The sequence below is a fragment of the Gymnoscopelus braueri genome, assembly GCF_963280865.1.
Source record: "Gymnoscopelus braueri genome assembly, chromosome: 22".
Lineage (NCBI taxonomy): Eukaryota > Metazoa > Chordata > Actinopteri > Myctophiformes > Myctophidae > Gymnoscopelus > Gymnoscopelus braueri.
Genome location: NC_137624.1, coordinates 38,825,904 through 38,838,825, shown reverse-complemented (window position 1 = coordinate 38,838,825; position 12,922 = coordinate 38,825,904). Strand labels below are relative to the sequence as shown.

The 12,922-nt window shown below is 46.9% G+C and overlaps 3 protein-coding genes across 4 annotated transcripts in view; 1 reads left to right on the top strand and 2 right to left on the bottom strand.

Annotated features, from left to right (window-relative positions):
* tprn (taperin) overlaps nucleotides 1-6,373 on the bottom strand; it is a 41,615-nt gene extending 35,242 nt beyond the window's left edge. The window contains exon 1 of the mRNA XM_080420340.1: nucleotides 3,706-6,373. Within this exon, the coding sequence (XP_080276466.1) occupies nucleotides 3,706-6,168 (2,463 nt within the window). The 5' untranslated portion in view covers nucleotides 6,169-6,373. The remainder of the gene's footprint in view (nucleotides 1-3,705) is intronic.
* The window catches only part of LOC308078724 (nucleoporin p54-like), a gene marked incomplete at its 5' end in the record, with an annotated part of 280,426 nt that overhangs the window by 191,707 nt on the left and 75,797 nt on the right, over nucleotides 1-12,922 (top strand). The gene's annotated exons all lie outside the window — the stretch shown is intronic.
* Nucleotides 1-12,922, bottom strand: part of tmem203 (transmembrane protein 203) — a 48,651-nt gene that overhangs the window by 35,319 nt on the left and 410 nt on the right. Inside the window, exon 2 of one of the 2 annotated variants that reach the window (XR_013932487.1) lies at nucleotides 11,235-12,315. Coding sequence is in view for 1 of the 2 variants with exons in the window: in XM_080419099.1 (XP_080275225.1) it covers nucleotides 11,508-11,924 (417 nt within the window). In the remaining variant the exon portion in view is untranslated. Of the gene's footprint in view, nucleotides 1-9,700; nucleotides 12,316-12,922 lie in introns of those variants that run through there. The other variant, XM_080419099.1, reaches the window with a different exon arrangement.

The window sequence follows — 12,922 nt, the reverse complement described above, 5'->3', positions numbered from 1 at the left end:
CACACCTCAATGTTAAAGTATGATGGCCACAAGTTTTTAACTGCGACCAAATAGGCCCCTGCAGGTCAGTTGGTCCAAAGTGTTCAAGTGTAAACAGAGTGCTGGTCACAGCTTATCATGGATTATATGCTACGTTGGGATTTAGCAGCCTGGTTAGCTTTAGAATGAAAGTTATGCCTATTTTATACGCCACTGTACAACAGTCTACAGCGCTGAAAGTAGCAGATCCACAAGCTCACAACGTGTCGCAAATTTGCGGCACATAATGAACTTGTAGATCGGCTATTTTTGGTGTGGGACACCCTTGTGGGAGTAAGTATCAGGCCTTATTGCCCTGGTAGTAAAAGACAGCAATGTTGTGCTTGTAGAGCCAAGGATTATGACAGCCCTGGCCCAGAGAAACAGTCCAGGGTCTTGACACTGGCCTAGGGTTGCCAGCAGGCTCAACATAATCAGTGTCAATAAAAAAAGGTGTGGTCCTGTACTGTACACACACAGCTAAATGGATATAGCACAGCAGTAACACTACGCAGGTTTACAATGGCAATAACCATATTCACCTCCATGCTAAAAAATATGTACACACACACACACACACACACACACACACACACACACACACACACACAACGTGCTAATAATACATTCACACATGTAATCTAAATCTAACTCATTATTAAATTGGATAAAAGCATTTATAAAATCGAATCACAAGTCAGATTTGAACCATGAACTGAAATGGGTATCTTAAGACCGGGAACGCATCTGTGTCATTTTAAGTTTTTGGCGATTCAAAAAAATAGCAGATATACAAGCTCTATGAGCTTGTATATCTGTGAGCTTGTAGATCTGGTATTTTTTTGAAAAATCGTGAAAAGTTTAGCAAATCTTTGAATATATATGTTTTTTAAAGCGAACATTTTAACTCAAATCTTTGCTTCTGGGGGATTCTACAAATGTCTTCTAAATCCTAAATGAAAAACCTATGTTGCTATATCAGTGGTGCTCAAACTTTTTCCACGTCAAGGACCCCCAAAATTATATGTATCAAAATGTATCAAAATGTTTTGTTCCAGGGACCCCCAGAAGCAGAAGATTTGAGTTAAAAATATTTGCTTTAAAAATATACATATTCAAAGATTTGCACACATTTTCACGATTTTTCCAAAAATAGCAGATCTACAAGCTCATAGCGCGGCACATGAGCTATGAGCTTGTATATCTGCTGTTTTTGAATAGCCAAAGTAAGAGGACAGGACAGCAATGAACATACAGAGACCAGCCGAAGCAGCTTGTGCCTCGGATCCCGAGGGCACTCGAAGGATGATGATGATGATGATGATGATGATGAAGGGGCAAGGACTCCTATGCTGATATTGTAGTTTGTTTTCCAGTTTAGGCTATAAACGACAGTATATACTGTACATGGCAGGCTTATAAGCAGGCTTATAAAGCAAGGTATTCGCAGCTATAATGAAGTGAATAATGGGTGTGTTTGTTTTGGGTGTGCCACCGTGCCCAGAGCCATGGATGTGCCACTGGTCAATGCTTTAGTTGCACGTTCACATACCTGAATGTAACACACCCATTATTAATGTTATATTAGCTGCAGCTGTGTTGCTCACATCATGGCCAGCCTAGGGTTTCGATCTCTGTTTAGTAATGTGACGTGAAATGGAAAGGAGCTAACGACATGTAGTAGAGAGGAACAAAAGCAACCCTATGCTGACATTGATCCTGCCATGTGGGTTGACTTGAGCTGTAATCTAAAAATGGACTCTGCACGATCCCCTTGAAAAAAAGGTGAATCATGATGGAGTGATGATTTTTGAATCCATTATACATTATGTAAACAGGAACCTTTGTGCCATTTAACCCATTAAATCCTATCTATCTACCCATCTACAAATGTCTTATAAATCCTAACAGTTTTCTGAAAACCCTATGTTGCTATATCAGTTGGTGCGCCAACTTTTTCATGTCAAGGACCCCCAAAATTACATGTATTTGGCCGCGGACCCCCCATCTCAAAATATTCAGTTCCAGGGACCCCCCAGAAGCAAAGATTTGAGTTACAAATGTTCGCTTCCAAAAAAATATATATTCAAAGATTTGCACAAATTTTCATGATTTAAAAAAAATAGCAGATCTACAAGTGCCGCGCTATGAGCTTGTATATCTGCTATTTTTTAATAGCCAAAGAGTATAAAACAATGGTATCTAATATATAATAATGGCCTGTAGGCTGACAGGAAATGGGGACACAGAGGGATGTGGGAGTGACACGCAGCAAAAGGCCGTCGGGACCGGGACTCGAACCCGCGACGCGCTGTCAGGCTACATTGTAGCCTAGGTGCCCGGACCGCTGTTGTAGCGGTCCGGGCACCTAGGCTACAATGTAGCCTGAATCCCCAAACAAAGACAAAAAGTACTACTTTGGGGTAGAATGAACATTTCCTCTGCATCTCTGTTAGCACAGGTGTGTTATGGGTTTTTTGGTTAACTCTGAGGATGTATACTATATAAATGTAACCAAAGGGACCCGTCTGTCCGTTTGGTTACATTTGTACACTGACACTCCCAGAGTTAAATTAACACTCAGGATCTTAATGTTTAGAGACAGCTAGCTAGAACTTTCCCCCCCAAGAGCCAAATCCTGGGGAATTTAATCAAGGCTTGATGAGATTGTTTGGGTCCATTAGGCTTGAAGGAGGAGGGCTGTTTAACCCAATAATAAAGTGCCCCCGCAATGAATAACATGCTTTTGTAGGGGGCAGCGACACACACAAACGACCCAGCTCCATGTGGTTCTTAAGGCTGTGTGTAAACACACACTGTAATCCACTTATGCAGTATATGGCATGAGAACAGGTCAGCTGATGGGACCTGGAGGTTTAAAGTAGTATACCTCGACTCATAGGGCTGAAACTATTGATTAAAAAATAGCAGATCTACACGCTCATAGCGGGGCACCGAGTGCCCCGCTACGAGCTTGTAGATCTGCTATTTTTGAAAGATTGTGAAAATGTGTGCAAAACTTTGAATATATTTAAAGCGAACTTTTTTTTAACTCACATCTTTGTTTCTGGGGGTCCCTCCCCGACTGAAATAAAACATTTTGAGATGGGAGTCCGTGGCCAAATACATATAATTCTGGGGGTCCTTGACATGAAAAAGTTGGAGCACCACTGATGACGCAACATTACGTTTTTATGAAAACTGTTAGGGTTTAGAAGACATTTGTAGAATCGGCCTCAGGTTAGGGTTAGTAATGAGTTACATTTAGTAGTAGTTTTGATTAACTGTTGCACACCCACACCTGAGACTATTCAAAAAGTGTACGGCAGCTACGCTTTTTGTCGGTTTAGGGGAAATATCACTGTAAATATTGGCCCTTTTAACTTGCAGCATAACGAATCCATAGACTTCATATCATGTGGCGGAGGTCTGGACTGTGGAGGACTTAATGTTTCAGGACACAGGAACCTTATCTTAATGTCTGTGCGCTGCGCTTTTCGACCTTTGCACCTCTTTACTAAAAGCCTGTTTGCTATGTTGATGATCCTAGGAATTACAGCAGCGTTCTGCTGCCAACGCAAACAGTGCAATAATATCATGAGCATCATTAACATTCCTGAAACATAAAATGTTTAAATGTCATCATAGGCAAGCTCAGCAAAGTGAAAGGTCATGGTCATGTCTCACCTTCTTGCCCGTGGAGCCCGTCTTGGCGAGGCAGGACCTCGTCAGGGAGAGGTACCCGCCGATGACCTCGATCTCCTCCACGGCAGGGTAGCGCTTCTTCAGCAGGGAGCCCAGCTGAGCGTACGGGGCCTGGGGAGGCGTCGAGCCAGGCTGGTCCTGAATCTGATCCTGCTGGGGCTGGGCTTCAGGGCGTTGTTTAGGCTTCACAGTGAAGGTCTTCCCCCAGCTCCTCTCGTAGGGAACGTCGTCGATGTTGGTGACCGGCAGCCGGTCCTCGGGAACGAGAGACTCCTCCGAAGCCGGGGACGGGGGATCGGAAGGGACGGGAGAAGAGGGGACGGGAGACGGGGGCGGCGACACCGAGGGGACAGGGGACGAGACGGGCGAGGGAGCGCGATGGACCGGGGCTAGGATAGGGAGGACGGGAGATAACAAGTGTGTGGGCGAAGGAGGAGGGGAGATGGAGGTGACTACGGACGCAGGCTTAAATGCCCTCTTCACCTCCTCCTTTTGCTCCAAGACCTTCCAGACCTTCTCCACTGGAGTAGGGGAGGGAGATAAGCGCGTGGGTGAAGCAGGAGGGGAGAAGGTCACGGTTTTAGGCTTAAACACTTTTTTCCCCTGCTCCTTTTGCTCGAAGGCCTTCTTCGCCTTGTCCACCTCCTTCGTCTTTGAGGGGGACGTCGGGGCGAACGTAAACGAAGAGGAGGGGGATAAGTGCGTGGGCGAAGGAGGAGGGGACATCTGAGTGGTCGCGGACGCGGGCTTAAATGCCCTCTTCACCTCCTCCTTTCCCTCCGAGACCTTCGCCTTGTCCCCCTCCTTCCACTTCGAGGGCGTCGGGACGGACGTGAGGGTGATGTGGGGGGTTGGCACTCCCAGTGTGGGCACCTCTGCCGCTTTCTGAGACGAGGGGGGAGACTTCACGGGCGTGGAGGGCGCCGTGCTGCCCGGCGAGGACGGGCCGGCGCTGCGACGTTTGGGAATGACGGTGAAGGAGTTCCTCGACTGTAGCCTCAGGTTAGCCAGGGCGCGGGCTTGGGCGTCCCCCTCGGGGATGGAGGTGAGGTCCGGCTTGGGCGAGGGACGGATCTCGAACTCAGACGAGGTCTGTGGCGTCCGGGAGGAGATTGGCCTGGCGGGTGACTCGGCGGCACTGACACGGCGGGTCTCCGGGGAACATGGCACCTTGGGTTTGGGGGACGCAGACGCCGCCTGAGGCGGTACCGCAGCGGCGTGGTGGTGGGCCCTGTCTGTCTCGGGGACAGAGGGCTTTGGTTTGGAAGACGGGGAGCTCTGGAAGACAGGTGACAACGGGGCACTGCTGGGGGCAGTACCCACTACCGGGTTGCGAACCGGCGAGCCTGGCTGAGGCTGCCAGGTGTATTTTGGCACCAGATCTGGCTGTGGCGGCATGGTTCGGAGCCTTGGCCTGCTGCTGGTGCTGATGTCCAGCTCCAGCAGGTTCTCCGTGCTGCGAGATTTCTTCTGCAGCTTCCCGTAGTAATTGCTGTCGAACTTCTGCAGCATTCGACTCACGCGGCCTCGACCCTCGCCCCCCGTCTCGTACAGGGAGAAGGAGCCGTCGTGACCGAGGGTGCTCAAGTTCTCCTCGCTCCTGCTCAACGCGGTGTCATATATAACCACCTCCTTCGCCCGTATCTCGGTGACCGCGCTCCCCCTCCGATCCAAGAGGTCGCTGAGGGAGCTGTAGCCGACGCCGTTCTGGTTAGTTAGTATTCCACCGGCGTGGAGGTGCTCCGGAAAGTAATCCGGATCCGACTCTATGATGATGATGTTCTCGGCGCGGATGGTGCGAATCCCCGGCACGCTGCCGTACAGCTCCAGTATGTGCTGCACGGGACGCGCGGCGTTGTCGCGGTCCTGTCGCCTCTTCCTCTCCTTCTCCAGCTTGATGAAGGGGTTATCCTCCAGGGGGCCTAAGCTGTCGTGCAGAACCAGGCTCTCGTGATGATGTCCCTCGCCGCCGGCTTCGGCGGCGAGGGACATCATCACGAGAGCCGGGTTCTCTTTGTTTGTTTTCACCGGCGACAGATCGTCGGGCGACGAGGCGACGTTGTCGCCGCCGCCGCCGCCGCCTCGCTTCTTGCTCGCGAAGTGCTGGTTGGCCGTGGTGACGGTGTAGTTCCGACCATTGTCCTTTGTCGTCGGCGGTGGCCCACCACCACCACCGCCGCCGTTCCCCGTCCCCTCGCCATTACTAACCCGCTGTGCAGAGCCTCCTCCTCCTCCTGCTCCCCCCGGAGGAGGAGGACAGAGCTCCGCGGCGGCGGCGGCACCTGCTCCTCCAGGAGACCCGCCGCCGACACCCTTCGCTTTCCTCCGCTCCAGGATCTCTCGCTTCCAGGCCGGCATCATCCTCGGGCTCTCCTGCCCGGTGCCGGCGGCGGTGGCCTCCTCCCGGCGGAGGACGCGGGTCTCTCCGCGGCCAGAAGAAGACATCGTCACGGTCCCGACGGTCCGGAGAGAGAGAGAGAGAATGTCTCCCCGGCCCGGCGGGGATATTACCTTGTGGAGGAGGACTGTTGTTCAGTTCTGTGGGACAGCAGCTCTATGTCCGCCTGTTACACTGCGTTACCTGCAGCATACACCAATGCACACACACATCCCCTCTCTCGCTCTCTCTCTCTCTCGCTCTCTCTCTCTCTCTCTCGCTCTCTCTCTCTCTCTCTGCCTGCCTCCCCTCTCTCTCTCTTTCGCTCGCTCGCCCTCTCTCTCTCTCTTCTCTCTCCCTTTGCCTCTTTCTCTCTCTCTCTCTTCTCTCTCCCTTTGCCTCTCTCTCTCTCTCTCTCTCTCTATCTCTCTCTCTCTCTCTCTCTCTCTCTCTCTCTCTCTCTCTCTCTCACACACACACACACACACACACACACACACACACACACACACACACACACACACACACACACACACACACACACACACACACACACACACACACACACACACACACACACACACACACACACACATCCCCGCCCTCAACCTCAACGCTTACAAGCACCTGTAGACCTTTTTTTTTTTTTAGAGAAATGGAAAAGGTGCAGAATATTACAGAAACAAACAGCACAATGGACATATTGATGACTTCCTATTGCTTCAGACTTCATACAATGCCTCAAAAACTACAAACTGTAGGCTTACCTATAACCTTACCATGTTTCATTCATCCTATTTCCCTCCAGGCAAGCACTCGAGAAACTACAAAACACACATTCAACGCCCTTTAAACCTTTTTGTAACCCGATATGAAATAGTGTGTAGGTTCAGGTTGGATAGAGAGTGACGCATTTAAAGCTGTGTAGTAGAACCATTGTAACACTGTTTGTGTGTGACTGACAGACTTTGACTAAAAGGCACGTCATTTTATTAGTCTCCTATTCCCCCCATTGACTATACTTTGCTTTGATAGTCTATGTGTATTGTTCTTACTGTACGTTGTGTTGATTTGACATTTTAAAGCAAGGAAGAAAGAAAGAAAGAAAGGAAGAAAGAAAGAAAGAACCTCATTTGGTAGAATGGGCTAAGACACACCCTTTTCACTGAAGGGCACCGCCCACCACAACGAAACCCCACCCATTTCCATTGTTGACAAGGCGACACGGGGCTGTCAATCAAAGTCATTCAGCTCCACCCACTTGCCGTAGGTCTCCGCTATCTTCTGCGCGCGACACCGTCGTGATTATTCCCATAGATTATTCCCCACCCACTGACCTACGTAGGCTACTGTAGTAGTAGCCTACTCAATATCTTTTACTTAAGTAAAAGTATCAATACTGCAACGTAGACGACGTACTCTGTTGCAAGAGTAAAAGTAAAGTATTGACATCAAAATGTACATCAAAAGTAAAGTAAGCAGAATGTACCATTTCAAGTTTTCAAATGTATAAAATCCTTTGAAAAAAAAATGGTGGAGTAAAAGTACAATATTTGGATCCGAGATGTAATACTCAAGTAAAGTACAAATACCTCAAAATTGTACTTAAGTACATGTACTTGGTTACTTTCTACCACTGCACCCACCCATGCCTATTATGAATTTTATTTATTTACACATCCATAGTGTGACTTCATAAGCCAACATTGTAAAACGATACAGCCAGCAGCTGCTGTACCTTTAGATTTGGGCTCTCTATAATAATAATAGGCCAGTATAAAAGGCATAATAAGATAATCCGTTTGGTGTAAATACATTAAGAAGTGCATGAATCTGCATTAAGGGGGCTATTCTATTCTATTCTTGGCAACAACGCATAGGAGATTATTGTACCTCATCAAATATGTATGACCATGCTGCTGTCACAGAGCTGTGCGCCACTCACTGTACAAAAGAAACAGTTTGTCCCAAATTAGAGCCCAGTGGTCCTCAAGCTTTTTCATGTGAAGGACCCCCAAAATGATATGTATTTGGCCGCGGACCCCCATCTCAAAACATTTTGTTCCAGGGACCCCCAGAAGCAAAGATTTGAGTTACAAATGTTCACTTAAAAATATATATACTATATTAAAAGATTTGCACAAATGTTCATGTTTTTTCAAAAATAGCAGATCTACAAGCTCGAGTGATGCGCTATGAGCTTGTATATCTGCTATTTTTTGAATAGCCAAAGTATAAAATATTCAGCCCAAGGACCCCTTAGCTGAGAGAGAGATGAAGCAGTGTCGTATTATAAATTGATGTTTTTTGTTTATTTTTTTTTTACACATTAGCTTCTTTATTAATTCATGTTAATGTGTATTTTCAGACATTTAACCACTTAAAGCCTCAATACTAAACTTGACCATTGGCTCTGTACTTGGTCTTCTCTTTTTTCCTTCTATACACCAAAATCTCTTTGCCAAAAATAGCAGATCTCCAAGCTCACAAGCACGAGGAGTTGTGTGCTTGTAGTCCTCGGAGTTAGTGTGCTCACTCCCCTCAAAATCATATCACACTAAGATATGGAGGACCCCCAGTAGTAACTCTGCTCTGAGGACCCCCCTAGGGCATTGGTTCTCAAAGTGGGGTCCGGGGACCCCTAGGGGTCCTTGAGGGAGTTCCAGGGGGTCCCCAGCTAAATGATAGTTAGGAACCAAATGGACCCTTATCGGTCTGTAACTCTGAGAGTGTACAATACAGAGTGTACAATACAAATTGTACACTCTCAGAGTTACATTAACATTGATTCAATATAAATTGGGGTCCCAGAGATAGAAATGCCATTAAATGGGGGTCCGTAGCCTAATGCATGTCAAACTGGGGGTCCTTGAAATTAAAATGGTTGAACATCACTGCTAGAGACCTCTATGCTAGAGACGTACTAATCTTCTCTTATGGGGGTCCCTGGCATATCTTTTCAAATTGGGGTCTGCGGGCTAATAAGTGTCAATTTGGGGGTCCTTGATATGAAAAAGTTTGAGAACCACTGCCCTAGGGGTCCCGGACCCCCTGTTGAAGACCCCTGCCTGGCCTATTGTTTCATCCTCTGGTCTAAAAGTGTGGCGCAACAATTCCCTTCTGCCCGTCCGTCGGTGTACCCTCCCTCCGTGTAAACTAAATACAATTAATAAGTTGTGTTTTAGTCAAATCTGTCAACAATAAAACTATTTAAGGTATTATTATTCCAAACAGGCTGATTTTGATGTACCATTTTCCACGCCCAGAAACGATGCAAATACTGCCACCTTGTGGTAAAAGGTCCTCCTCACCACTTCTTATTCTTAGTAAACTGGACATGAGTTAGCCTGGTAAACCCTGCTTCTGTACTTGGTGTGCTTTTTTCCTCTCTACACCAAATGTCTTTGCCCCAAACAGATCTACAGTACAAGCTCTCAATAAGCTTGTAGATCTGCTATTTCCCCCAATAATTGGGGTGCTAGATTTAAATAGTAGATACACATTAGTCCAGAATGACTTACAGCACATAAATAACCTGCGTTCCCAACTACATTGACCAGACCAGACATAATCAACTACACACTGTTAAATATTGGTTTATTTACATATTTATATACAAATGGCAGCAAGGATACTAAACAGCATAACAATAAATAACGTTCGGTGCACGTCTTTCCAGAATCAACTCGTATTTTACATTGAATTTCACAACGAGAAAGAATTACATTCAAATGAGGCATTGGACACATGCAGGAGTGGTAGGATCATAATGTAGATCAAATATACACAACAGTTCAAGTACTGTGTAGCCCCAGTGAACCTGGGACCTTGAACCAAATACAGAGCAAACTCCCAAAGGCAACATACTGTGGGGGGTGACATTGCAGAGTGGACAGACCTGTGGAGGGTGACCAGCAAAAACTCAATATCTCTCCTGGTCTTAGTTTACTTAATTACTTTGATCTTAAAAAAAAAAAAAACAGCAGCTCTCTAACAAGCAGTTGTCTCTACAATTCATTTGAGATGAATTTAGGAACTGATTGTTGGCATCCCCAGCAAAATTGTGTGATGACATCCGTGTAAAAATTAAGCCCCATTTAAAAAAGAACAAACTTGGTGCATCGTGATACACTGTGAGCTTGTAGATCTGCTGTTTTGCCTAACGTCTAAAACGTTTCTTTTAAGCAATAGGACACTTTGACAGAGGTTTGGGTCGTGTACTCACCTTGTCATTATGCAACTAGTCCAATGGCAGTTGATCAGATATCAATAATCCAAGAACAGTGTCTCGCCGACTTCCACTGTACAGCTCTCACAGTCATTCTTTTAGTACATAAACAAACGAAAACAAAGCTGATTCTGACTATATATAAACGTCACAAGACCCAGTACGGTGTTTGTTTGAAAGAACAATGTAAACTTCCTGTTGATTTTACTATTTGAAGATTCGGATCTGCGGATCTTGGGTCTTCTTCTATCCTTCTTCCACAGAACATGGCTCAACGTGAAGTTGATCTTTTTATTAACCCATTTTGGGCGGGAACCCCGATTTGTAACTATACCTTTCAGGACGGTCGGGAACCCCTTTTGGGGTTCTTCTTGTCGCTATGTACAGTATATAGAAACATACATTTGTTGTAATTTTTTAATAAATATTTGGGTTTTGTGATGTTCAGAATCAGCTTTGTTTGCGTTCAGTTATGTGCTAAAAAGAGTGGCTTTGAGAGACGGTTCATCATACAATGGAGACGCCATTTCTTTTTGAATTATTACTTTTGAATCAACTGCACAAGGAGCGATACATCTCACCAATTAGGACTAGTTACATCATGACAAGGAAACTACACACAACTAGCGATGAGACAAGAATCGAGATTTTAATTTATCGTGAAATTGTCCTCAGTCATACACTGGGATCAATTCACCTTTTATTTGCCGAGCTGCATATCCGGTACCACTTAAACCCTCTAGAAATCGGTAAAACCGCACCTGTACTTGATAGTCTTTCTTCACTCTCTTAATCTCTTTGTCAAAAATAGCAGATCTACAAGCTCACAACGTGTCGCAACACAACGCGTTGTGAGCTTGAGTATCTTGTAGATCTGCAATTTTTGGCAAATGTTCCACCCCAGACTATGGATGGCTGGGGTTCAAGTGGTTAACAAAAGTGGCATTTTAAGAATTTTAAAAGCATATTTTGATTATCACGATAACATCGAAATCGCAATTATTTTGGTCACAATAATCGCGACATGAAATTTTAATATCGTCCCATCCCTACACACAACCCCTACCAAAGTGTCCTCGTGCTTTAAATGAACTATCAGGATTTGACAGTGCATGTGCAGCAGAGGAGCATGCGCGTGAGAGAAACGGACCAGAGCATCATCATCATCATCCGTGTGGCTCAGTTGACGCGACAGGCCCGTATCATCAGCAGCTGCAGCAGGATGAAGAGCGGCGACACGATGAGGCCGAACCACAGGTGCGCCGCCTGCTCGCGCTCCGCCAGCTTCTGGCACAGCAGCACCTCGCACACCAGCTTCAGGCCCAGCACCGTCAGCACCCAGAGAAGCCGCAGCACCGCCAGCCGCTTGTCGTTCTCCTGGTACAGCCGGATGGACACGATGGCCGTGAAGTACGTGCTGAGGCCGTCGGCCGCGAACAGCGGCACGAACACCTGCCACCAGCTGAGCGCCGGCGCGAACATGTCCACCCGCAGCGCCACCAGCACGCTGAACACCAGCAGGGCCGTCAGGTGGAGGAAGAGCTCGAAGGTGGCGAAGCCCAGCCACTGGACCAGCTCCCTGAGAGAGAAGAGCATGATGATGGGGAATAGGGAGGGTATACACAGGAGGAGGAGGCTGGTGTGGGAGGGGGTCCCTCGACTAGGCGATGAACTAACTCAGGCCTAGTCACACACTGGCCAAAGTTAGGGGATGCGGTCACCTAAAAAAATCTGTGTGGGAGGGAGGGGAACGGGCAGAGGCAGTGAGCCGTGATGTTGTTGCCTCGGTGGAAATGCAACCGAGTGAATGCGGTCACATCCTTGAATCTGCTTTTTCCCAAGGGTGTGTGTGTGTTCTGTTGCAGGAAAGAGGCGACACCGTCCAGGCAGGAGGGGAGAGGAGAGCGGAACCGGAACTCCTCCAAATTAAGGCTGTGACGGCACAAATCAGAAGACTGGCCTGAGTCACAGCGGGGCAACCTTCAGCCTGGATGAGAACAACAACAACAACAAACAGCATTCAAATTCAAATGAAATAAAACAGGGACAAAAACAACATGGTACACAGCAGCATGCTAGTGATGCTACACAGAAGAACCCCTGTGTGTGTTATCTTAACCCAGAGAGTGTACAAATGGAACCAAATGGACCCTTCTGGCCCATGGGTCTGTAACCCTGAAAGTGTACAAATAGAACCATGGGGGGTTGAAATTAATACTCAGGATTTTACATTGTGTACATGTCTCATCATCATCCGATGTGATGCTCACATACTAGCCATGGTTCACATGACGCTCGTCTGATACAAAGCGTCATGGCCCTACTTGTTCCTGTTCTTTTTCATTTCGACATTTACAACCCCTACATCTACACAAACGTTCAGATTTCAAATATAAAGTACTTACCCCACGGCCACGGATGTAACAAGTTAAAGCGCCCGGGTCTAAGTACCCGTATCTTCCGTATTGTTCAATAAAAAGCATTTTAATCCGATCGGTGGCCATTTCTTCTGAATTATTTTCATATACTTTCAACTACGCGACCCTATCGGTTGAGAGGTGTACTGCACTCTGATACATTATAACTATGAATAC